The sequence below is a fragment of the Phascolarctos cinereus genome, unplaced genomic scaffold (genome assembly GCF_003287225.1).
Source record: "Phascolarctos cinereus isolate Bilbo 61053 unplaced genomic scaffold, phaCin_HiC Scaffold_5;HRSCAF=322, whole genome shotgun sequence".
NCBI lineage: Eukaryota > Metazoa > Chordata > Mammalia > Diprotodontia > Phascolarctidae > Phascolarctos > Phascolarctos cinereus.
In genome coordinates this window covers 323,486,353-323,510,010 of record NW_027555958.1, presented here as the reverse complement: position 1 = coordinate 323,510,010, position 23,658 = coordinate 323,486,353, and the positions used below count along the sequence as shown (strand labels likewise).

Sequence of the window (23,658 nt, the reverse complement as noted above, 5' to 3'; positions counted from 1 at the left end):
TGTCCAGGGTGGTGGGGGGCTCGCTTTGGGGCGGGGCTACGGGGCGGGGCGGGGAAGGGGCTGAGGTGTCCAAAGTGGTGGGGGGCTCGCTTTGGGGAGGGGCTACGGGGCGGGGCGGTGCTGCGGTGTCCAGGGTGGTAAGGGGCTCGCTTTGGGGCGGGGCTATGGGGTGGAGCGGGGGAGGGGCTGCGGTGTCCAGGGTTGTGGGGGGCTCGCTTTGGAGAAGGGCTACGGGGCGGGGCGGGGGAGGGGCTGCGGTGTCCAGGGCGGTGGGGGGCTCGCTTTGGGGCGGGGCTACGGGGCGGGGGAGTGGCTTCGGTGTTCATGACGGTGGGGGGCTCACTTTGGAGAGGGGCTACAGGGTGGGGTCGGGGAACGGTTGTGGTGTCCATGGGAGTGGGGGGCTCGGTCCGGGCAGAAACTGTAGGGAGGAGAGGGAGAAAGGCCTTGGAAATGGAGACTGGGGGACCGCTGTGAGGAACGGCCCAGGCTCCGGGCCGAGGTCCTGATCAGGGTTGGAGGAGGGCCTCCCTTGGCCGCGGAGCTGCAGTGTTCATCGAAGTCTTTCACCAAGAATAAGCCCCAGCTCTTCTTCTGTTGGAAGGAGGGGCTTCTGTGGCCTCGGGTGCCCCGGGCCCCCGGGGGGAGGCTGCCCCCGAGGCGGGGCGCGGGGGGGTGTCCCCCGAGCTGCATGCTTTCCGAGGCGCGTTATGTTTGGAGCAGCCCGCGCTCCTTGTCTCCATGGAAACAAAACAGGGGCGGTGGCCTGGCCCCGAGGCTGGGCGGGGTGAGGGGGATAGAAGAAGGGGGAGGACTCGTGGACTGTTGTCTTGGAAACAGAAGCTGATCCCCCCCATCCCTGTCTCAACCCTCTACCCTGTTTCCCTGTCCCCATCTCCCTCACCTTCCAAACTCAAATGATTCCCAGTTCCCCTCCACCCTGATGTTCTCTTCCTTGAAGTTCCCCTCTCTTCTCGACTTCTATAAGTCCCCCACCCCCACCCCGAGTCGGCTTCTTCTGTACCCACCCTTCTAGGCTCCAACTTGTCCAGGCATTAAGGACACTAAGGAAGAGAGAGAAACATAGGAATCATCAGTGTTCCCTCTCCCTTTTCCCGCATCTTGACATGGTGGGTTAATAACCTTCAGCTTGTAAGCATCCCTAAGGCAGCCTAGTCACTGCCGTTGCCCTGGCGTATTCTCACGCCAGGAGTGGAATAATGCCCACAGATTCTCTAGCATTAGCTTCCCCCTATCTCCCCGCTAGCTACTCCCACCTTCTAAAAAGCTTGGCTAAGAGATATATCTACATTCTCCATCGTGATAGGAACACTGGGGAGGGTGGGATTCCCCAGAAATATATGTGAGGGAGAAAGTGAAAACTCTGGGAGACAGTGCCAAGGCGTTGGCGGGAGAGGTGAGCAAGAACTTTGTAGCTGAGAGGCCTCTGGTTTTCTTCCTCCAGAGCTCCTGGAGTTGTAGAGCTGGGGATGCCTCAAGGTTGATTGGCAGTTCTTTGTTCCTGCCCCCCTCCCTCGCCCCGCTGGCTCCCCCCTGCTCCGTTCCTCCGCCCCCCCCTCCCCTCCCCTCCCTCCGCCTTGCCTTTCCCCTCCCAGCTCCTGGGGTTGTGAGCCGGCTCATCGGCATGGAGACGCAGGAACTTCGGGGGCCCCTGGCTCTTCTCCTCCTCTGCTCCTTTGCCTCTGCTAGTCAGGACCTTCAGGGTAAGCCTGCCCCTACACCCTTTGTCCCTTCCCAGCCAATCTCCCAAACCCTTCATGCTCCTGACTCAAGGAGCTGGGAACGTGTGAGTGGCGGAGACGTGAAGCAGGGGCCAGAGATGGAGAGGAGAGAATTAAACTAGAATTGAGAGATTGAGCTGATGGGTAAAAGAGGGGCATCAGCTAAGGCCAGGTATGATGCCAGGGCAGGAAGCTCAGGGGTTACCAGGAATTGATTGCCTGTAAGGTGACATTTTAGAATCTATGAATACCGGCAAGGAGTTTGGAGAGCATTTTGAAGGTAGACTCTGGTGCAGACAGAGATTAGCCCTCGTGTCCATCTACTGCACCACTCTGTCCCTGTGGTCCTGGTTGCTCCTGAGAAAGGGGAAGGTAGAGGTCCCTACTCTCCGGGAGGTCTGGTGGTAGGATGGGCTGTGTCCATGGGTGTGGGAGAGGTGGGGAATGGGGGTGGGGAAGACAACACAGATGCAGATTCTTTCCTCAGTTTGAGTAGAAACCACAGATTAGCCACAGGACATAGCAGCTGAAGGAGCTGTGGTCCTGGATCTCTCTAGTGGGAGGTGGAGGCTGACCAGATAGCTTGGTGGAGATTTCATGGAGCAACTATACTTCACCTTAAATACTTGTATTGAACGCCAGAGAGCCAGGACAGGAGGGGACCAAAATGCAGGGTGAACTGAAAGCCAACTATGGGGAGAAAATACAATTTAGCACAGTGTGCGCCAGGTGCCCACTTTTCCCTGGTTTTGGGATAGTGGCTCCTTGGCGCCACCTACTGGAAATATCTCTGGATTTCTTTCACCTCTGGGTTTGGTATTCCAATTTGCAACCAGAACCCGTAACAGAAGAGGGAAATGTCTTTTAAGAGGGTACCAACCTCTGGCTCCACTTGCCAGCAGCACCCAGAGGAGCCCAGGAGGAGGCTGAGGATCTCTAAAGATGGAGTCTGTACTTTTGCACTTGCAGCCAGACTCTAACTCTGGTGCATTCTACTCTGGCAGTGATTGACCTGCTGACTATGGGTGAGTCTCGGCAGATGGTGGCCATGGCAGAGAAAATCCGGACAGCCCTACTGACAGCTGGAGATATCTACCTCCTGTCTACTTTCCGACTGCCTCCCAAACAGGGTGGTGTTCTCTTCGGCCTCTACTCTCGCCGTGACAACACTCGTTGGCTAGAAGCCTCTGTCGTAGGCAAGATCAACAAAGGTAACGCTTGGGCACCATCTTTCCCACTCTAGGGTGACCTGTGGCGGATACATTTGATCTACATTGAGTATTTTCAACCCAGCCTCTATGCTCCTTTATGTCCTACTGGGGAACAATGTTGTCTGACTGGCCAGGGATCAGTCTTGAGTACCTTCTTGATAAGTTCCCAGGGTCATCCAGGGGCATTTCAAATGCCCAAGAGAGAGAATATTCAAATAGCAGGATGAAGACTGGGGAGTAAGAGGAGAAAGACCTCTTTTGTTGGGGGGCTTTCATGTCTCGGAGGGATATATATATCATGATCCCTGGAGGTGGTGGGGAAGTGTAGGGTTCAGTGGGTCCAGAACCTCATTCTCACCTTCCTAGCGGAAGCAGAAGTCTGATGGCAAAGGTGGGGGGGGGAGAAGAGAATGAATTTCTAACCTTCAAACGTTGGCAGCTCTAAAAGGCAATCTGATGCCCAAGTAACACTTAACCACTGTTCACTATTGGAGGGGAAAACTGTAGCACATACTGACCCTACCCTTTCTGGGCAGTGTTGGTCCGGTACCAGCGGGAGGATGGGAAAGTACATGCCGTGAACCTACAGCAAGTGGGCCTGGCAGATGGACGTACTCACACTGCCCTATTGCGCCTCCGTGGCCCTTCCCGGCCTAGTCCTTCTCTACAGCTCTATGTGGACTGTAAGCTAGGTGATCAGCATGCTGGGCTCCCCGCATTGGCCCCTATTCCTCCTGCTGAAATTGATGGGCTAGAGGTTCGGACTGGCCAGAAGGCTTATCTGAGAATGCAGGTGAGTAGAGAGAGGACTTTGGTGTGTGTGTGTGGGGGAAAGCAACAAAATGAGAACCAATGGCTAAAGTCTTGCTCTCTTCCTGTCCTGACAGGGCTTCATAGAGTCCATGAAAATGGTTCTGGGGGGATCAATGGCCCGAGTCGGGGCACTGAGTGAATGTCCATTCCAAGGGGATGAGGAGTCCATTCATAATGCAGGTGATACACTGACTTTGGATCTTTGATCCTTGACTCTCATGGACTCTGGACCTCTTGATCGACAATTCCCTTGACCCACAACTCCCTTGATATTTAGCTCTCCTGCTTTCCCTTTCCATGGGTTTCTGACTCTGTGATCTCTTTATTTTTGACTTTATAACCTTAAAAGGGTTACATCTAGGGGGTGTGGGGCCCAAGGCAAATTATCCTCTGTGGTTCTTATTCTCGAACATTTTTATTCAAGTGGCATTAGGTTATAATGAATACCAAAGGAAACTTAGAAGGAGAAAAGAATTTTAAAAGAAAGGGCAATATCAAACTTGATATGGGAAATGTGAAAGCCAATAGGGACATAGGAAAAGATATTTTGGTGATAATGAGTCTATATAACCATAAATGTTATCTTTTTTTTTTAAACATCAACTGGTCAGATACCATTGCTGCCTTCTTCTCCTCCTCTTTTTTTGACATCTGCTTCCCTTAGTAACTTTCCAGCTGCCTGGTCCCTGTAGCGAGTGGAGCCCCCCAAAGTATAGGGATTTAGGCAGTTACCCCAAGTAAGGTGCTGTGTCCTAGGCCCAGTTCTGTCCTTTCAGAGCCTCATAAGTCATGATCTGAACTCAGCTTTCCCAGTACTTCTTGTATGTTCACATGCCCGTCTTTCCAATCCATTCTCTCTTGCTTTCTCCGTCCCTTTTTTAGATGTGCTATCCCATGATGGTTCTATCTTTTTACTATGTTGTCTTCTCTCCTCTAGTGACTGGAGTACTTCACTCTATCCTAGGTGAGCAAAGAGGGGTGATGATGTGGGCACTGGCGATGCATGAGGCGAGATCATTGTGTGTGTGTGTGTGTGTGTATGTGTATGTGTGTGATCAGTAGTTGGGCCCATTTGGTCTGGATGGATTAAAAAATAAGGGATAAATTAATACCCAAGTTATATTTCTGGGTGGAGGCCATGGTCCCAAAAGCACCTCGGGTGTATCTTGGGTGATCCAGTGACCAACATATGCCTGATGCTCACAAGTTTTGAGACTTTTGATACCATCCCATTTCTCCACAGGTGAACAGACTAAGGCACTAGTTACCCAACTCACCCTCTTCAACCAGATCTTGGTAGAGCTTCGGGAGGACATCCGGGACCAGGTTAGAGGCTGGGACCAGAGGATTACGAAGTGGGGATGTGCCAGTGTTGACCATTCCTCCCATCCTGGTTTTTTTTTTCAGGTTAAGGAGATGTCCTTGATCAGAAACACCATCATGGAGTGTCAGGTGTGCGGTGAGTGGGAGGTCCTGGGGAGGGACCAAGGTATGGCTGCTGTGTCTCCTCCAGCTCCTCTGCCCCTGTCCTTCATGCTCCTGTGGTTCCAATCCTGCTACCCATCTCACACAGCTCTGTGCCCATTGGTCTCCTTTGTTTCCCCTCAATCCTCTCAACTTCCCTCCACCCCATGGTGCCCCTCTTGGTGGCTCCTGATGATGCCCATCCCCCAGGCTTCCACGAGCAACGTTCCCACTGTAGCCCAAGTCCCTGCTTCCGTGGTGTGGACTGCATGGAGGTCTACGAGTACCCAGGCTACCGGTGTGGGCCTTGCCCCCCTGGTCTTCAGGGCAATGGCACCCACTGTACTGACATAAATGAGGTGAGAGGGAAAAAGCTAAGGATGGCAAAGGGAAGAGTGGGGAAATAAATGATGAAAGACATAAGAAAAAAGGGAAGGGAAATACTAGGATGATAAGAGGACTAAAGGGTAAAGGGATAAAGAAGGGGACTGAAGGGGATGGGGTAGATGTTGAAGGGATACAGAGGGAACTGGAACAATTAGTAGGAGGGATAAGAAAACCAGGAAAGGGTAGGAGCACAGATGATATTTGAATGACACAGAGGAGAGAATGAAGGAACTGAGTGAGAAAGACCAGAGAAATAGGAAAAAAGTTTGGGTGCAAAAAGCAGAAGACTGGAGGAATTGGAAGGGGGCTGATTATGGGGTTCAGGAGCTAAAAGGACAGGATTAAAAGAATACAGAACGAGGCTAGATGCATGAGGAGGCAAAGGAATAGGGAAGAATGTGGAGTATTGAGTTTGGAGAGGTCTAAAGGCTCTGGGCAACTTATCTAAGGTGGGGATGATGTCCAGTTTCCCTGAGAGGATTCTGAGCCAAGCCTCCTTCTGTCCTTTCCTTCAGTGTGCCCATGCGGATCCCTGCTTTCCAGGCTCCAAATGTATCAACACCATGCCAGGATTTCACTGTGAGACCTGTCCTCGAGGGTACAAAGGCACCCAGGTGTCTGGTGTGGGCATTGACTATGCTCGTGCCAGCAAACAGGTTAGGGATGTGGACCATATGGCTCAGCGCTGAGGTGGGGAGCTTATCCAGGGGTTACAGCATTGGCCTCCTGAAATCACCTAGACAGGACTTATTGACTTATTTGAATGGTTTGGAAACTATCCAAGTGCCTAAGTTTTCTCCCCTGACTGTACCTCAGCCTTTGCCTCCCAATGCGTTATCCTTTGTTTTAGATGCTGAGAGCAATGGCTGGTTGGGTCTCACTAAATCTAACCCCTTGGTTCCTTCAGGTCTGCAATGACGTGGATGAATGTAATGACGGCAACAATGGTGGATGTGACCCCAATTCTGTCTGCACAAATACTGTGGTGAGTTGGTGAGACACAGCACCGTGTAAGAGAGGATGACAGATTTGTAGTCAGGAGAAACCTGGCTTCATACTCTGCTTCTGATACATTTGAGTTGTGTAACCATGGGCAAGGCACTTAATCTCTCTGAGCCTCAGTTTCTCTATCTGCAAAATGTGAATAAGACCATGTGTCATACCTTTGTAATATGGTTCTTATGAAGGTCAGCGAAGTGGCACAGTAAATAGAGCACTGGGCCTGGAATCATTATGTGAGTTCAAATCCACTTTCAAATACATACTAGCTGTGTGACCCGAGCAAGTCACTTAACTTTTGTTTGCCTTATCTATAAAATGGGGATGATAATAATAATAGCACCAACTTCCCAGGGTTGTTGTAAGGACCAAATAATATTTGCAAAGTGCCTGGCATGTAGTCGGCACTATATAAATGTTAGTTATCATTATTATTTTTATTAGAGATATGTGAATGTGCTCTATAGTAAGCCTTAAAATGACAGATGGAGAGAAAGAAAATGTTATTATTACTGGTGGCAGAGAAGAAAAGAATACTAATTTTCCATTGTTCCCATCTGCCTACTTCATGGGAGTTTCCAAGGTGCCATCTCTTTTTTTTGAACTTTAGAACTTATAGAGGCAGTGGGAAGTCTCATTTTTTCCAATTTCCTGCTCCTACCAGAATAGTATAATATCCTTTTATCTCATCTTGGTGAATTAACACCATGTTCCCCTGCTACACAAATGCCTGACAGTGAATGTACGGTTACTTACCAACTGATGCTCCTGCCAATCCTTTACTCTTAGGGTTCCTTCAAGTGTGGCCCATGCCGTTCAGGTTTCCTGGGTAACCAGAGCCAGGGCTGTCTCCCAGCCCGGGCCTGTCGAAGTCCAGCACACAACCCCTGCCATGTCCATGCTCACTGTTTGTTCGAGCGAAATGGTGCTGTGTCTTGTTCGGTAAGCCAGAGGGAGGGAGAAAGAGAGAATAATGCAACTGTGGGGGAAAAGGAGGGGACTAAGGATTGGGAGCTGAAAGGGGGTAGGATGTGTAGTAAGGATAGGTCTGGGAGAGGGAAAGATCTGGATATAAGATAGGAGAGAAGGGTGTGTCTGCAGGGCAAAAGGGAGCTTTAGGGTAAAAGTGATTCAGGAGAGATCTGGATTCCAAAGTCCAGTTCTGACACATTCTAACTGTGAGATCCTAGAAAATTCACCTCTCTGAGCCTGTTTTCTATTTTGTAAGATAAGGATCATGATCACAATACTGTTACTATTCTTTATACATTTCAAATATAAATTACTGCTTCTGGAAATCTCCATCTGAAACCCTAATTTTTCTGCATCCCATCCTAGTGCAACATAGGGTGGGCAGGGAATGGGAATGTCTGTGGTCCAGACACTGACATTGATGGCTACCCAGACCAGGCCTTGCCCTGCATGGATAACAACAAACATTGTAAGCAGGTATGTATGGTGAGCATGGTATGGTGAGGTTGGGGTTGGGATTGGGGTCTGAGTTCCAGTCTCATCTTTATTACCTGCTGTGTGGCCTTGGATATATCTCTCTAGGCCTGTTTTCTCATTGGTTAAGATAGAGATCATGGGGCAGCTAGGTGGTGCAGTGGACAGAGCACTGGCCCTGAAGTCAGGAGGACCTGAGTTCAAATCCAGCCTCAGACCAAACATTTGACACTTACTAGCTGTGTGATCCTGGGCAAGTCACTTAACCCCAATTGCCTAAAAAAAAAAAAAGGCTACAGATCATAATGGCTGACCTGCCTTGAGTTACATCAGACAATGGATGTGAAAACTCTTTGTGAACTCTAAAACCCTACTCAAGTTCATTATTCTCCTTCCTGTTCAGGACAATTGCCTCCTGACACCCAATTCTGGGCAGGAGGATGCTGACAACGATGGAGTGGGTGACCAGTGTGATGACGATGCTGATGGTGATGGAATCAAGAATGTGGAGGTTCCTCTGGGCTCCTTATCTCTTGGTCCCTGCTTCCTGGGCCTTCAGTCCCTCCAGTCTTTTCACTGCCTCATCCTTTATCATCTCTACTTGCCCCTTTATGTTCTGTTCCTCCAAACATATCCCACTTCCTTGTTCTTTTCCACTAATACTGTTCTTGACCTCTCTCATCTTTGAGTTGAAAAATGTGGGTTCCTCCAATTATACTTCTGTGGCCATGAGCACACTTTCTTTGGGCCTGAGTTCCTCATCTGGGTGATAAAGAAGTTGAATATAATGGTCTCTTAGGTTCCTTCTAGTTCTGAATTTTATAATCTTGTGATTTACTGTCAACAACTAGAAAAAGGGCCTAATCAAACTTGGTGACTAAGGGACTGAGGAGGCTGGGGCAGAAGAGGGTGCTGAGGGTTGAGTTTGTGGGCAGTGGCTCTGGAACAAGAAGCAATAGGACTAGCAAGCCCCAGAGTGTCTGTCCTGTGGTAGTGCTCCAAGCCCTGGCTGGGGTCTATGGGTTAGCAAAGGTTCAACCCTTCCTCCTGTCCCCTCCAGGATAACTGCCGGCTGTTTCCTAACAAAGACCAGCAGAACTCGGACACAGATTCATTTGGTGATGCCTGTGACAACTGTCCCAACGTACCTAACAATGACCAGAAGGACACAGACAGCAACGGGGAAGGGGACGCTTGTGACAACGATGTGGATGGGGATGGTGCGGAGGAGGTTCAGAAAGAAAAGGGGGTGGGGAGTGTCACTTTGCCTAGGAATGACAGGGAGGGGAGAAGAGAAAGAAGGAAGGAGGAAAGAACTGAGGGAAGGGGGATGGGAAGGAGGCCTGTGATGACAGCCCCAGTGGGGACAATTTGGAGAGGCTCAGGTGCGGTGGGTATCTGAGAATGACAGTAATGGAAATTCTTGTACTCACAGTGTGGAGGACTGGTACAATGGTGGGAGAGTGAGTGTGTTTGGGTTGATCTTGTAATTGATGTTTAATAAGGGATAGTGATAGATTTGGGGGAGGGGGACAGAAAGGAGTAAAGGAAGGGTATCTAAGATACAGGAAATGAGAAGTATTGGAGCCAGGGTGGAAATTAGCCTTGGAAAGCCCTTCACTCACTAGCCAAAGAGACAGGTACATGGTTCTTCTGGGGTGGGAGATAGCTTGGAGACATTTGCTTGTGTCAGGGGAGGGAGTGTGTTCAGTTTTGAGGTGACTTTGTATTTCCCTTGACCCTCCTCTAGGAATCCCTAATGGGCTGGACAATTGCCCAAAGGTCCCTAACCCCCTTCAAACAGATCGAGATGAGGATGGGGTGGGGGATGCTTGTGATAGCTGCCCGGAAATGAGTAATCCCACCCAGGTACAGGGGAAAGGGAGAGGGAAAGGGATATGGGGTATATGGGCAGAGCAGAGGCTGGGGCTAGAACAAAGTCAACCTCTTGCCTGGAGAAAACAAGGAAGGGGGCCAGTGCTTAGTGGGGTTAGCCAGGGCAAGAAGTGAAAACAGGCCCCTATCTCTCAGACAGATGCAGACAGTGACCTGGTAGGGGACGTCTGTGACACGAACGAAGACAGGTAGGGTCTTGACCAACAGATAGGTCTCCTGGGGGATTCTCCTCTTTTCTTCAAGGTCCTTTCAAATTTTCTCATTCTTCAGTTTTAATCCTTTCTTAACATTGCTGAGCTGAGAATAATTCCTAGAATTTGTTTTTCATCCTTTCTCGTTTTGTTGCTGCCCTTAAAACCAGCTGCTTCCCATAGGACTTCATCATCTTCATTTCTAACTGCAGTGGGAGGGATGGAAAATGAACCAGGGAAGGCCTGAGCTCAGAGAAATCCCAAACAGAGGAGTGGAAAGCATGTAGGATATAGTACTCTGTGGGGGCCTTAACCAAGTGCTGTCTCTCTAATGAGCAGTGATGGTGATGGGCACCAGGATACCAAGGACAACTGCCCCCAGCTACCCAACAGCTCCCAGCTTGATTCAGACAATGATGGACAGGGTGATGAGTGTGACGGAGATGATGACAATGACGGGGTCCCAGATTATGTGCCCCCTGGTCCTGACAACTGTAGGCTTGTGCCTAATCCCAACCAGAAGGACTCAGATGGTGAGGACTTGGTTCAGTATAGATCTTATTACAAGTTAGCTTTCCTGGGACATTAAGAGTGGATAAATACAAGCCCTTCTATGCTTGAGAATGGGGAGGGGGAAAATGGAAGGAACTTGGGGGAATGCATGCCCAACCTGGGTCCGATGCAGAGGCAGGGTTTGGGGAGGGCACAATGGTATGGCTCAGAGAGTAGGAAGTATTATGCCCTGAATCATATCTGCTTAGGCAATGGTGTGGGGGACGTGTGTGAGGATGACTTTGACAACGATGCGGTGGCTGATCTCCTTGATGTGTGTCCTGAGAGTGCTGAAGTGACACTCACTGACTTCCGAGCTTATCAGACTGTAGTCCTGGATCCTGAGGGGGATGCCCAGATTGACCCAAATTGGGTTGTACTCAACCAGGTAGATATCCCTAGTGGGGTTCCTGAGTTCCTCAGGCTTCATAAGCCTGAAAAGGCAGGGAAAGGGGAACACCAGGATTAAGTGCCTTGTTTCTTCTCTTCCACAGGGTATGGAAATCGTTCAGACTATGAACAGTGACCCTGGCCTGGCTGTTGGTAGGTAGTGGCCATTCTTTTCAACAGCCTGGGAGAGGGTAGTCATGAAGCTGGGCAGGTGGCTGGGGTGAAGAAAGAAACAAGGGAGGTATGGATAAGAGAAGGAAGGGGAATTAGAGGGCAAAGGAGAAAGTCAGAGGAGTCAGGTTGATAACGTCAGGGTAATGCAATAAGTGGCATATCTCTAGTCCCAACTCCATGGTAGTGCCTAGTGACCTCTTTCTGCCACCACTTTCCTGTAAGTCTTGATTTCTGCTGGTCTATTGGGGCAAGTCACCATTAGTAAGGAAATATCTCTCTCTTCTCCTCTCCTCCCCCATCCCTCACCCCAGGGTACACAGCCTTCAATGGTGTAGACTTCGAGGGCACCTTCCATGTGAATACAGTGACAGATGATGACTATGCTGGTTTTCTCTTCAGCTACCAAGATAGTGGCCGCTTCTACGTAGTGATGTGGAAGCAGACAGAGCAAACTTACTGGCAGGCTACACCCTTCCGTGCAGTAGCCCAACCTGGCCTACAGCTCAAGGTCCTCCAACCTGTCCTTTCAAACTGAGGGACTAGGCAGCCTAGACCTTCCTGCAGTTGGCCTATGGCCCCTCCCTTCCCTGTCCCTTTCTCATCCCCCTCTCCAGCTCTACCTATGATTTGGAAATAGATCCCAGAAACCCCTAGTCCTATTTTCTCAATGCCTCCTAGTCCATTTTCTTTCCATGATCAATACTCTATTCCCCAAGTGATTCTTCTGACATGTCTTCCTTGCCCTTCAAATTTATGACACCCATTGTTTTTCCCTCTACTCCCTCTCTCAGGCAGTAAAGTCAGTGTCTGGTCCAGGTGAGCACCTCCGAAATGCCCTGTGGCATACAGGCCACACACCAGAGCAAGTTCGCCTACTGTGGACAGATCCACGAAATGTGGGCTGGCGGGACAAGACTTCCTATCGGTGGCAGCTGCTTCACAGACCTCAAGTTGGATACATCCGGTGAGGGAAGAAGAGATAAAGCCCCTCCTCTGGGAGCCCTACATTATCATCTACCATACAGCCCCTTTTCTTTTGCTAGGCACAAGCTGGCAACTTGTCATACCTCCTCAGCCAGTTGGCCCTGCCCACCCTGGGCAAACTGGAATTATAATTGTAGACATGAAAGGGAGTTTAGTTATCATCTAAGTTCATCATACCCCTTTCAAAGATAAGGAAATCAAGGCCATGTAGCTAGTTAGCTTAACAGCCAGAGAGGGAACTCCAGCTTTACTAATTTCCAGCCCAATGTTTAATGTTAACACCTCTGTTCCTGCTTAGTTCTTCCCACAGGACCTCTCTGACTTATACTTCCTTAGCAAACACTAACAGTCAGTAAACCCTAACCCCTGTTAGGAAACTCAGCCCGCAGCCAAGTCTACATAACCCAACTTCCACACAAGGCTCAGTTCAGACAGCACTTGTTAGCATTAGACCTAGACTCAGTGAGGTAGGGAGGGAAAAGAAGAGATGAAACTGCTGACCTTAGGAAACCCTGGAAGTCAGAAAAAGAAGCGGAAAGTGGATGAGACTTGCCCAAACAGAAACATTACTCACCGTAGCCAAGTAGCTAGCTTTGTGTGTACTTCCCTCTACCCCCACCCCAGGTCCCTAGCCCTTTAAGGTGCCTGGGCCTGTGGGGGGCCAGAGCAGGGGAGCTGTGTGTGTGTGTGGGGGGGGGGGAACTGGAGCCTGGGAAGAGGGTGACTTCACCCCCCTGCCCATTGTGCCCATCGCCATGGCAACTCAATCCCTGCTTGGAATGCGGCTGGGGCTTTGAGATGCAAAGGGGGATGGACAATGAGCTGGGGGCCCCAGGCCTGAGAACAACCCCCTTCTTCCTCTTTTCCCCCTCCTCCACTCTTCTCTCAAGTCTGATGAGATCATGAGGGACTGGCAGGAGATCGAATGAGAACTTTGGCTTGGTAACAATTCAATGTCCAGAGGTACCCCAAAACTCATGAATTTCCTTCCCCTGGGCAGGGTGAAGCTCTATGAGGGTCCCCAGTTGGTGGCAGATTCTGGGGTGATCATTGATACATCTATGCGGGGGGGCCGCCTGGGTGTCTTCTGTTTCTCCCAAGAAAACATCATCTGGTCTAATCTCCAGTATCGGTGCAATGGTGAGGTCCCTGGAACTGGGAAAGGGGGAATGGGATTCAGAATTTCCCCACCTGCCCCTGGTGCCTTTCAACCCATATACCTAGTACTTCTCAATCTTATGTTACCCCAGATCTAAAGCTAAATGGGAACACAGAACAAGAATGGGGTCCTGGAATTGGGAAAGGGTGGGAGGGGGACAATTCTCAGTTTCTTTCAGTCTTTCCTTTGGAGAAGGGGATGGTGGTTCTTTGTAGGGTGCCTTTTAGTCTTAGGGTCATCCCTGAGTGCAGAGATTGGTCAGTGGTCTCTCTGACTTCCCACATCTCCCCTATTTTCAACCCTTCCAGACACAGTGCCTGAGGATTTTGAGCCATTCAGGAGGCAGTTGCTTCAGGGAAGGGTGTGAGGGTTGCTCCAGGAAGATCCAGGATCTAGTCAAGACCCCCTGGTTCCAGATTGGAGGTTCAGGGGATGAGTCTTTCCAAACTCTCAGCTAAGCATGAGATCTCTTCCGCCCCGTTCCTTCCACTCCAGATGGGTCGGGGATCCAACTGCTCAGTGTGTGAGAAGTTTGGAGATGTCTCTTGGGTTCCGTCCCTTCCCCCCCACCCCCACCCCCTTCAGGAAAAAAAATATTTCTATAAAGTTCTTGTTTTCTACCCAGCCCGGTGCATTTGCTTCTTTGGGAGGGAATCAGGCCCCGAAGAAGAAAGAGTGGATAAAGAGTGGATAGCCCAGTGGGAAGGAGGGAGGGAAAGAAGTTGGTAAACTGGGATATGTGGGGACTCGATCGAGGTAAGACTACAGAGACTGTAACTTGGGCAGAGGACAAGGAAGGGGCAGGATGGGAACAAGCTGGATCGTGGGGTGCAGCGGGGAGGATGGAGGCTGATGGGACTCACTGCGGGCGGCGCCCGTCCGGGCGAGGTCTCCTCGGTTCAGCGGTCAGAGGCCAGGCTGCCCTGCTCGGGGTGAGGGGGAGGCCGGGGGGCCGGGGGGGCCGGAGGCCGGGACGAGTGCAATATTGGCGGGGAAAGAACAACACTGCACCACGTCCCGTCCCTCCCGCCCGCCCGGGGCCCGGGGTCCCCGCTCCCCCGGAGCTGGGCCGGGCTGGGAAGAGCAGGAGGTAGACTCTCAGCACGGAGAGCAGCGGCGAAGAGATGTCCAGCGTGGACTGCTTGGACCAGGTCGAAGGGCAACTATGTGCGTGCAGAGGCCGGGAGGAAGAGCCGCAGCCCAAGCACCGAGTATCGAGGGCGGCGGCTGTCCGACGCCCAGGCGCTCTGCGCGCCTCCCCTTTAAATACTCCGACTGTGCGGCGCGGAGCCGTAGCCATGGTGACGCGTGTCCCAGCAACCAGGCTGAATGGCTGTCTCTTGGTAACGTGAGAGGTTGGGGCCGAGGTCGGGGCCGCCCACCCAGAGTTCTAGTTCCCTCGATTGGGGACGGGGAAGAATGGAGTGTGAGGGGGGAGGGGCACCTCCGGCTTCCTTTAGCTCCCGCTCCCCCCACACCCCCCCCTCTCCCGGACCCCTCCCCCGCTAAGTCTCGCGATGTCACCGCTCCGTCCGGACTCTTTTCCCTTTGATTGCTCGCCCCTCTCACTGGGCTACGAGCCTTGGGGCGCACCTCCAGCCCCCACCAGCCCATCGCCCACGCCCACCACGTGCCCTGTCCACAGCGTCCAACCCGAGGCCCTGCACCGCCTGTCCCCCCCAGTCTCCCTTCTCTTCCCTTCCCCGGCTTTGCTTCCGGTCTCCATCCATGCCCGAGGGTCTTCCTACGGTGTTTCCCCGCCGCTCCCCGCAGTGGAAAGATCTCAGAAACGGGAAGTAGAGGCCGGGGCAGATTAAGAGAGGGGTTAGTCCTCAATAAAACAGACTCCAACTAGGGTGTGCAGAAATACCTAGAGCTCTTTTTGAGGGGGTGGGGAACAGGAATCGAGAGGGCGCCTGTCAATCGAGGCACGGCTGAAGTGGTGGTGTATGAATATGACCGATATCATTGTGCTGTAAGAAATGATAATAGCTAACATTCATGTAGTGCTTGCTACGCAAGTGTGCAAAGCAGACATTTTACATTTATTATTTCGTATGATCCTCACAACCCTGGGAGGTAGGTGCTGCTGTTGCGATCATTTTACACAGGAAGAAACTGACAAACCGGTGAAATGACTTGCCCGGGATCGCACAGCTAGTAGGTGTCTGAGGTCATACATGAATTCAGGGGGGCCTGAACTCCATCCACTGAAGCCTCCTACCTCCTTTTGAAAGCATGACCAAATGAAGGAGTGGAGGAGGATGGTTTCAAGAAACTTGACAAAACTTACTTGAACTAACGTGGAGTAAAGTGACCAGAACCAGCAGAATAATTTATATGATGACAATATGGTAAAGAAAAACGCCTTTGATAGAATTAGGAACTCAGATCAGTGCAATAACTAATCACAATTCCAGAGGCATCCTGAGGGAACATACTGTTTTTCTTGATGATACATGCTTATGATTTTGTTTTCTTTTGTTCTCAATTCAGGGAGGGGGGTAGAGTGGGAGGGAGACAAGATTGACTTGCTGATTAAAAAAAAAATTTTTTAAGAACTCTGAATTTCTTGAGATCCTTGGTTCAAATCCTGACTCTGCTGCTCAACAACCCTGTGTGACCTTGGACAAGTTATTTGACCCATATGGGGCCCAGTTTCTGTTCTGCTCTTGAGCTTCACAAAATCCAGACTTATTACCCAATCCACATTCTAGCGTCTTATCTACTGTTATTATCTGCTGCTCCCCTCCATCTTTCCCTAAGTCATTCTTAAGAGTTCAGTACCTGTCTTGTGGTTCCTCCTATTGGTTCTAATTCTTCCTTACAAACATGACTAATGTGAAAATATGTTTGTATATATAGAGTTTATATCAGATTGTGCTGCAGTCTTGGGGAGGGAGGGGGAAAGGGCAGGGGAGAAAAATTTAAAAGTCAAAAGGGTATGGAAGTGATTGTTGAAAACTAAAAAAAAAGAAAAGAAAAGAAAAAAGCAGTACCTGGCTCACAATCTTTCTCTCCTGCCCTTACATTAGTAGAATTTAACCCTCATGTTGATGGTCTTTCAAACACCCTAAGCCCTCCAGTTCCTCAGTCTGCTTAACTCCCATGATCCTTCACTCCATTTCAGGTATGTATATGATTGACCTTGCCAACATGAACATGTGTTTCACTACTGTGTTCAAGAGCCCAGTTTCTGTTCTGCAATCATTTTCATCTCTCCCTATGCGTTACTCCTCCTAAACCTAACTCTTCCTTCTTGTAGTGACCTCTAATCCCTCCTTCCTTGCTTTACTTTCCTCCCTTCCCAATCTTGAACCTCTAATTATTCAGTCCAACACTTTATTATTCTCTACTCTTGAGTCTCTCCTCTTGTTGCTGCTCGTGCTTTACCAAATACAGACAATGCTACCGTTGGCCTCTTCTCCTACTTGCATGTCTCTTAACATAGAGGGAGGAAAACAAAATCGTGCTGAATGGATCCCCTACAAATTTGTGTTATCCAATTTCGAGGGAGCCCTTGCTGCTGCAAGGCAGTCAGTTCTTTTACTGCTCCCTAAATGATTTTCTATCTTACTCCTCACCTCTCAAATCTCTCACACCACCTCTCCTCTTGTCCTTTCAGTGTAGAATTTCACCTTGTTCTCCACGGAAAAGAGAGAGGTTGTCTCCTATGAGCTCCCTTGCCTGCCCTTTTCTGTATCTCACAATCAATTAGTAACATCCACCATTCTGTCTTTTACTTCAGTCTCTTATGATGAGGTGGTATCTTCTCCCTCGCCACAAAATAAAATAAAACCAAACCCCAAACTTAACATGGCTAGTTCTTCAGGGACTCAAACTTTTTTCTCCAGCAGATTGCCCTGCTATCATCCCCTCTCTCATTTTAGGCTTCAGTCTCTTCCTGTGCCATGATTCCTTTCCTGCTGCCTACAAACACATTCAAGTTTCCCCAGCCTTGAAAAAACACTAACTAGATCGTACTATCCCCTCAGTCTATCTCCTATATCTCTTCTCCCTTTCTGAGTCAGACTGAGGGGAGAGGGGGAATGGCATGACAAGGGAGGGGAAACAAAGCAAAATTATCTACACTTTGTTTCCTCTTCTTTGACTCCCTTCTTAAGTCAACAAACCTCTATTAAGCACACTACCAGGCACTGTGCTGAGTACTATAACTGATTTGATTATTCCAAAATTACCCAGGTTTTCTCAGTTGCCAAATCTGATGGCTCTTTCTTGGTCCTCATCCTTCCTGAACTCTCTGTATCAACTGACACTGTTGACCAACATAATCTCTCCTCTCTGGGTTTCTATGACTCTACTCTTTTTTTTTTTTTTGGTGGAGGGGAAGGGTCTACCTGTCTAACTACTCCTTCACAGTTTTCTTTGCTGGTTTGTCATCCATATCATGCCTCCTAGCTGTTGGATGTACTCCAGCACTCTGTTCTTGGACACCCTTTACTTCTCTCTCTATGCTCTCTTCACTTGGTGGTCTCATCAGTTCCCATGAGTTGAATTATGTCCTCTGTGCAGATGGTTTCCAGCTGTAATATATCCATATCTCAGCCTCTCTTCTGAGCTCCATTCCTGCATCACAAACTCTCTACTGGACATTTTGAACTGGATGTCTCCTACACCTGTCAAGCTCAATATGTCTACAACAGAACTCATTATGTCTGTCCCCTCCCCACCCCTAAACCTTCTCTACTTCTCTTCCAAACTTCTGCATTATTACTGTCAAGTGTTCCACTGCTCGGAGACCCAGGTTCCCAATCTCAGTGTCATCTTCAACTTCAGGCTTCCTTACCGGTCATCTCCATTCAGTCGCCAAATCTTATTGTTGCTGCCTCCGTAACATCTCACAACTGTGCTCCTCTCTCCACTCACATAAGCATCACTGTAGTTCAGTCCTTCAACACCTGAATTATTGCAATAGTCACCCAATTGATCATCCTTCTTTTAAGTCTCAACCTATTCCAATCCATTCCTCTTAAGCAGGTCACTTCCACACTTGGTGAATGCCAATGGTTCCCTATTACTTTTAGGATAAACAGCCTTCTTCCATACACGTTTCCCTTTCATGCACTTTACAATCCAATCTGGCTCTCTTACTGTCCCTCACATGACACTCCATTTCCTTTACCATGCCTTTGTACTAGACATCCTTCTCAGGAATTCCTAGTTTCCGTAAAAGATTCAGCTCATGAAGTCTTTTCTGATCCCCACCTCCAGGTGCTAGTGCCTTTCTCCTGATCCCAAAATAAAATGAAACATGACAAACATCCCCAACCCACTTCTATCTATTTTGTACTTATTTTCTTTTCAGGCAATCAGGCTTAAGTGACTTGCCCAGGGCCACATAGCTAGTAAATGTCTGAGGCTGGGTTTGAACTCAGGTCCTCCTGACTCCAGGGCAAGTATTCTATCCACTGTGCCACCTAGCTGGCCCTGTATTTATTTTCATATAGCTATATATGTACCTGCTATCTCCTCCATAAAATGTAAACTCCTCAAGAGCAGAGACTGTTAAATTTTTGTCATTGTTTCCCCAGTGCCTGGAATATGGTAGGCTCTCAATAAATGCATGTTGGTTGATTGTTTGAAGGAGTTGGAGTCCAACCAGGGGTGGGGAACCCTAGGCTTCAAGGCCACATGTGGCCTTCTAGGTCCTTGGGTGCAAGCCTTTCGACTGAGTCCAAGTTTTACAGAACAAATCCTTTCATTAAAGAGATTTGTTCTGTGAAGTTTGGATTCAGTCAAAGGGCCACACTTGAGGACATTGTGGCCCTCAAGGCCACAGGTTCTCCACCTCAATCATTGGATTAAGTGACTTCTAAGAACCCTTCCCACTCCAACTCTATGACCCTATGTTATTGTCATTCATTCATTTGAACCATGTCCAACTCTTTGTGACCCTTTTTGGAATTTTCTTGGCAAAGGTACTGAAGTGGTTTGCCATTTCCTTCTTCAGCTCATTTTACAGATGAGGAAACTGAGGCAAACTTGCCCGAAGTCACATAGCTAGTATCTGAGGCCAGATTTGACTTAACAAAGACGAGTCTCCCTGACTCCAGGCCTGGCCTGGCGCTCTGCTCAAAAAGATGCAGTAGCTCTGTATTACCTCTGGATAGAATACAGACATCTCCATTTGACATGTAAAGCTCTACGCAGCCTTGATCTAACCTGCCATTCTTGCTTACCCTGCATTCTTCCCCTTCATGCTTGTTCTTCCTCCTCCAGAACATTCATTCCTTCTTCTCTGTGCCTTTGTAGACACACTGTCTTCATGTAGAATGCAATTCCTCATTACCTCCCTTCTTAGAATTCCTAGCTCCTTCAAATTTCAGCATTGGTGTCACATTCTTGGTGGGATGAACCCAACAGGTATGCTGGAACCAGCTCAAACTTGGTCAATTTTCAGTGGGAACATTTACCCCTAGGAAACAGGCCAATAACTACAAATTAAGGCTTGATTTATTTTTTTCATTGATTGTATAGACTTTTTAAAAAAAGTGGTAGAGAAATGTAAATAATGTAAATTAAACTTAAACATGTGCCCTGCTGGTTGTTAAACATTTATCATGACTGGACCCTGAGTATACCTTATTAAGAGAAATGGGAAAGTGAAGCAATGATTAGAAAGCCAGCATGACTTCAGCTAGAATAAGTCAGGCTATTTCCTTTATTGGAGGCAATCAGGGTTAAGTGACTTGCCCAGGATCACAGAGCTAGTAAATGTCTGAGGCTAGATGTGAACTGAGGTCTTTCTAACCCCAGGGTGGGTGCTCTATCCTCTGTGCCACCTAGCTGCCCCTAGGCTATTACCTTTTTGACAGTTACTAAACTGGGCAATGTCTCAAATATAATTTATCTAGATTTTGGCAAAACTCTTGACAAAGTATCTCATGGTATACTTGTGAAGAAGGTGGAGAGATGTAGACTAGACAATAACACCATCAGATGAATAACTAGTTGAATGATCAACCTAAAGGAGGAATTGTCAATGGTGCAATGTCAATATGACAGGAGGTCTTTAATGGAGTACTACAGGGATCTATGCTTGGCCCTATGGTGTTTAACATTTTTATCAATAATTCAGACAATAACTTAGATGGCATGTCTGTTATATCTGTATATGATATGAGATTGAGAGGTATAACTAACACACTGGATAACAGACAGATCCCAACAGGCTGGACCATTGTGCTGAATCTAAAAAGATGCTATTCAGTAGGGATAAATCTAGTTTTGCACTTGGATACAAAAAATCAACTCCCTAAGTACAAGAAGTAGGAGACGCAGTTAGGCAGCTGGGGTTCTGAAAAAGATATGGGGAGTTCAGTTTATTTTGAGTTCAATATATACCAACATTGTGATGAAGTAATTAAAAAAGCTAATGTGATTTGGGGCTGTGTTAAGAGGACGTAGCTTCCTGAAATTAAAAAAAAAGTGATAATCCCACTGTACTTTGCCATATCAGACTTCACTGAAGGACACCAATAAGTTGGAAGGTGTCTAGATGAGGCCAGCTGGAATGGTGAAGGCCTTGAGTCCATATCATATGAGGACTGGTTGAAAGAACTGGTTATGTTTTTGGAGAAGAGGGGGAAGAGAAGAAGGAGATGAGCATATATATAGTACCTACTTTGTGCCAGACACTGAGCTAAACACAGAACCACATTTGATCCTTACAAAACCCTGAGAGGTAGGTACTATTATGATCCCCATTTTAAAGTTGAAGAAATTGAGGGAGAGGTTAAGTGACTCACCTAGGGCCATACAGCTAGTAAATATCTGAGGCTAGATTTGAACTCAGGTTTTCTTGACTGCAAACAGTATTATATTTATGACACACCAATGGTCCTAAGAAGAGAAAACTTGGGTGGAAGTGGGGTTGAGGGTGATGTACAATTGTCTTAAAATCCCTCCCCAATTCAGTTTTCTTTTTTTAAAATTTTATTATGAACTAAAAAAGTTATCAACATATACATTTCCATACACAGAGGACAACAGATCATATAGCTAGAAGTGTCTGAGGTGGGATTTGAACTCAGATCTTGCTAACAACAAGTCCAGCAATCCATCCACTGTTCCATACTGCTTCATTAGTCTATAAAAGTTTTTTCTGGGTTTCTCTGAATCCATTCTTTTTGTCATTTCTTACAACATAGTAACATTCCATTATATTCACATACCACAATTTGTTTAGCCACTCCCCAATTTATGGACACCCCCTTTTCTTTCCAGTCCTTGGCTGTAACAAAAAAGCATTTCTATAAATATTTTTGTATATATGATTCATTTCATTTCTTTGATTTCCTTGGGGTATAGTCCCATTAGTGGTGTTGTGGGTCAAAGAGTATACACAGTTTAGTGACTTTGGGGATATAGTTCCAAGTTGTTTTCCAGAATGGTTGGACCAATTGACAGCTCCACCAATTAGTATGCCTGTCTTCTAACATTCCCTTAAGAATTTTCCTCATTTATCCTCTTTTTTCCATCTGATGAGTGTGAGGTGAAACCTCAGAGTTGTTTTAATTTGTATTTCTCTTATCATTTAGATAATTTTTCCATATGATGGTAGAGAGCTATCATTTCTTTCCTTGAGAACTGTCTGTTTACATACTTTGGCTATTTATCTACTGGGGTATATGTAAATATTCTCGTGCCAGGAAGATTAGATTTGTTATTTTTTGACCCCAGGGGAAGAATTAGGTGCCATTCCAATGAATGAAATGTGTAAAGGAGACAATTTAGGCTGGAGGTCGAGAAAATCTTCCTAACAATTAGAACTGTCCAAAAGGGGAATGAATAGCCTGAAGAGATTATGGGTTGTTCCTCACCTCCTCCCCCTGGACACCTGGGAGTGGAGGCTGGACAGCTACTGTTTCTGTATGTTATAGAGAAGAATCCTTTCAGGAATTGGTTGGACTGAGAGCTTCCGAGAGCTTTCCCAGTTCTAAAATTCTGTGATTCTGTGATACGTCAATTCTTGAATAAGAATGGAAGCTCTTTCAGGTCAGGGGCTATCTGCTTTTGTTACTGTATTTCCAGCATCTAGCCCTGTGCCTGGCACAGAGCTGGTTTTTAATAACTGCTTGGTGTTTGATTAAGTCTCATCATACATGCTTGTAAGGGGAATAAGACAAAGGTGGAAGCATCATACCGGTCCTGGTTCTCTGCTCGTTACTACCTGTGTGAACAATTCGGTTTTTTTTTCTGGGTACCTAGCAGGGTTGTATCAAATGAGAAATTTGTTGGTTTTTGTTTGTTTTTAAGAAAAATGCTTAGCACAGTGTCTGGCATATTGTAGGTGCTGTAGAAATGCTTATTTTCTCCCTTTGCCTTCCCACTAGATAGCTTCTGAGATCCTTTCCTGCTCGAAATTCGGTTTTTTCCTTCCTCCTTCACAAAGGAGGAAGCGGAAAGCTAAAATCATTCTAGCAATAGCTGATGCTGATATCATAATTTATAGGGTTTCCTTAATAAACCTCTCTTACATACACATTATCTTATTTGCTTTTTAAAACAAACCCACGAATTAGGTAACACAAGGATTGTCGTGCCCTATTTTATAAAAAAGGAAGTTGAATCTCAGAGACGAAGTGACTCATGCAGGATCCTATAGGTAGTAACTACGTACGGATCTACACTCAGGGCTCTCTAGCCTCTAAATCCAGAGTTGGTTTGTGTTCCTTTAGGTACTTCTCCCATGCCCGGGTTGTTCTTCAACTACGTCTCCACCGTCCCACTTCACTCATCAGGTCTCCACCCTTCCCCTCCACCTGGCTACCATCAACCGCATCCCTAATCCTTGAAGGGCTCCAAATGACCACCAGGGGGCAGAATAGCCCTATTACCTCTGATGCGTGCAGAGTTGGAGGATGGGGCTGGAAGGACCCCAAAGATCTTACTCTCCTTTCTTCTTACTTCCTCCTTCCTCCCCACTTCTTTACCTCTCCCACCCCCCCCCCGCCCCCAAGCACTCGTGAGAAAACTCAGAAGGCACCCAGGCATACAGAAAAAGCCACCCTGGGGCGGGGACTGTCGGGTCAGATCTACAGTGCAGAACGAACAGGGAGGGGCTGGCATTGGGTGGGGCTGTTTCGGGAAATGGGGGTTGCTATTCCAAACTCAATCTATCTTTCTGCTGGGGGCCCAACAAGGGATGACCTGAGAGGGGTTCTAAATGAATCTGAGTCCAGGAAGTCAGGGACGCTAGCGGCTGGAAGGTGATGTAGCGTCCGCGG

The 23,658-nt window shown here is 48.0% G+C and overlaps 1 protein-coding gene across 5 annotated transcripts; it reads left to right on the top strand.

Annotated features, from left to right (window-relative positions):
* The first annotated feature begins 377 nt into the window (after positions 1-377).
* Positions 378-14,032, top strand: THBS3 (thrombospondin 3). Of its 5 annotated transcripts, none has more exons than XM_020991602.2 (24): positions 378-1,130; positions 1,617-1,724; positions 2,747-2,953; positions 3,490-3,746; positions 3,841-3,946; positions 4,704-4,730; positions 5,010-5,092; positions 5,174-5,225; positions 5,441-5,589; positions 6,133-6,273; positions 6,525-6,602; positions 7,406-7,558; positions 7,955-8,065; positions 8,466-8,573; positions 9,123-9,282; positions 9,813-9,931; positions 10,094-10,146; positions 10,489-10,682; positions 10,911-11,089; positions 11,196-11,244; positions 11,577-11,773; positions 12,057-12,229; positions 13,250-13,389; positions 13,717-14,032. In XM_020991602.2, exons 2-24 carry the CDS (start codon positions 1,646-1,648, stop codon positions 13,773-13,775), a joined length of 2,874 nt encoding a protein of 957 aa, XP_020847261.1. In that variant the 5' UTR covers positions 378-1,130; positions 1,617-1,645; the 3' UTR covers positions 13,776-14,032. The 5 variants fall into 5 exon arrangements, with proteins under 5 accessions (XP_020847261.1, XP_020847259.1, XP_020847260.1 ...); XM_020991600.2 differs by having other exon boundaries at positions 1,466-1,724; positions 6,133-6,231; XM_020991601.2 differs by having other exon boundaries at positions 1,466-1,724.
* The last annotated feature ends 9,626 nt before the right edge of the window (positions 14,033-23,658 follow it).

What these genes read in the sequence shown, in the direction of transcription:
- THBS3 (XM_020991601.2), top strand. An exon ending in GGAGTCCATTCATAATGCAG is followed by an intron (nt 3,947 to 4,703) that starts GTGATACACTGA and finishes TCTCTCCTCTAG; the next exon opens with TGACTGGAGTACTTCACTCT. An exon ending in TGACCCTGGCCTGGCTGTTG is followed by an intron (nt 11,245 to 11,576) that starts GTAGGTAGTGGC and finishes CCCTCACCCCAG; the next exon opens with GGTACACAGCCTTCAATGGT.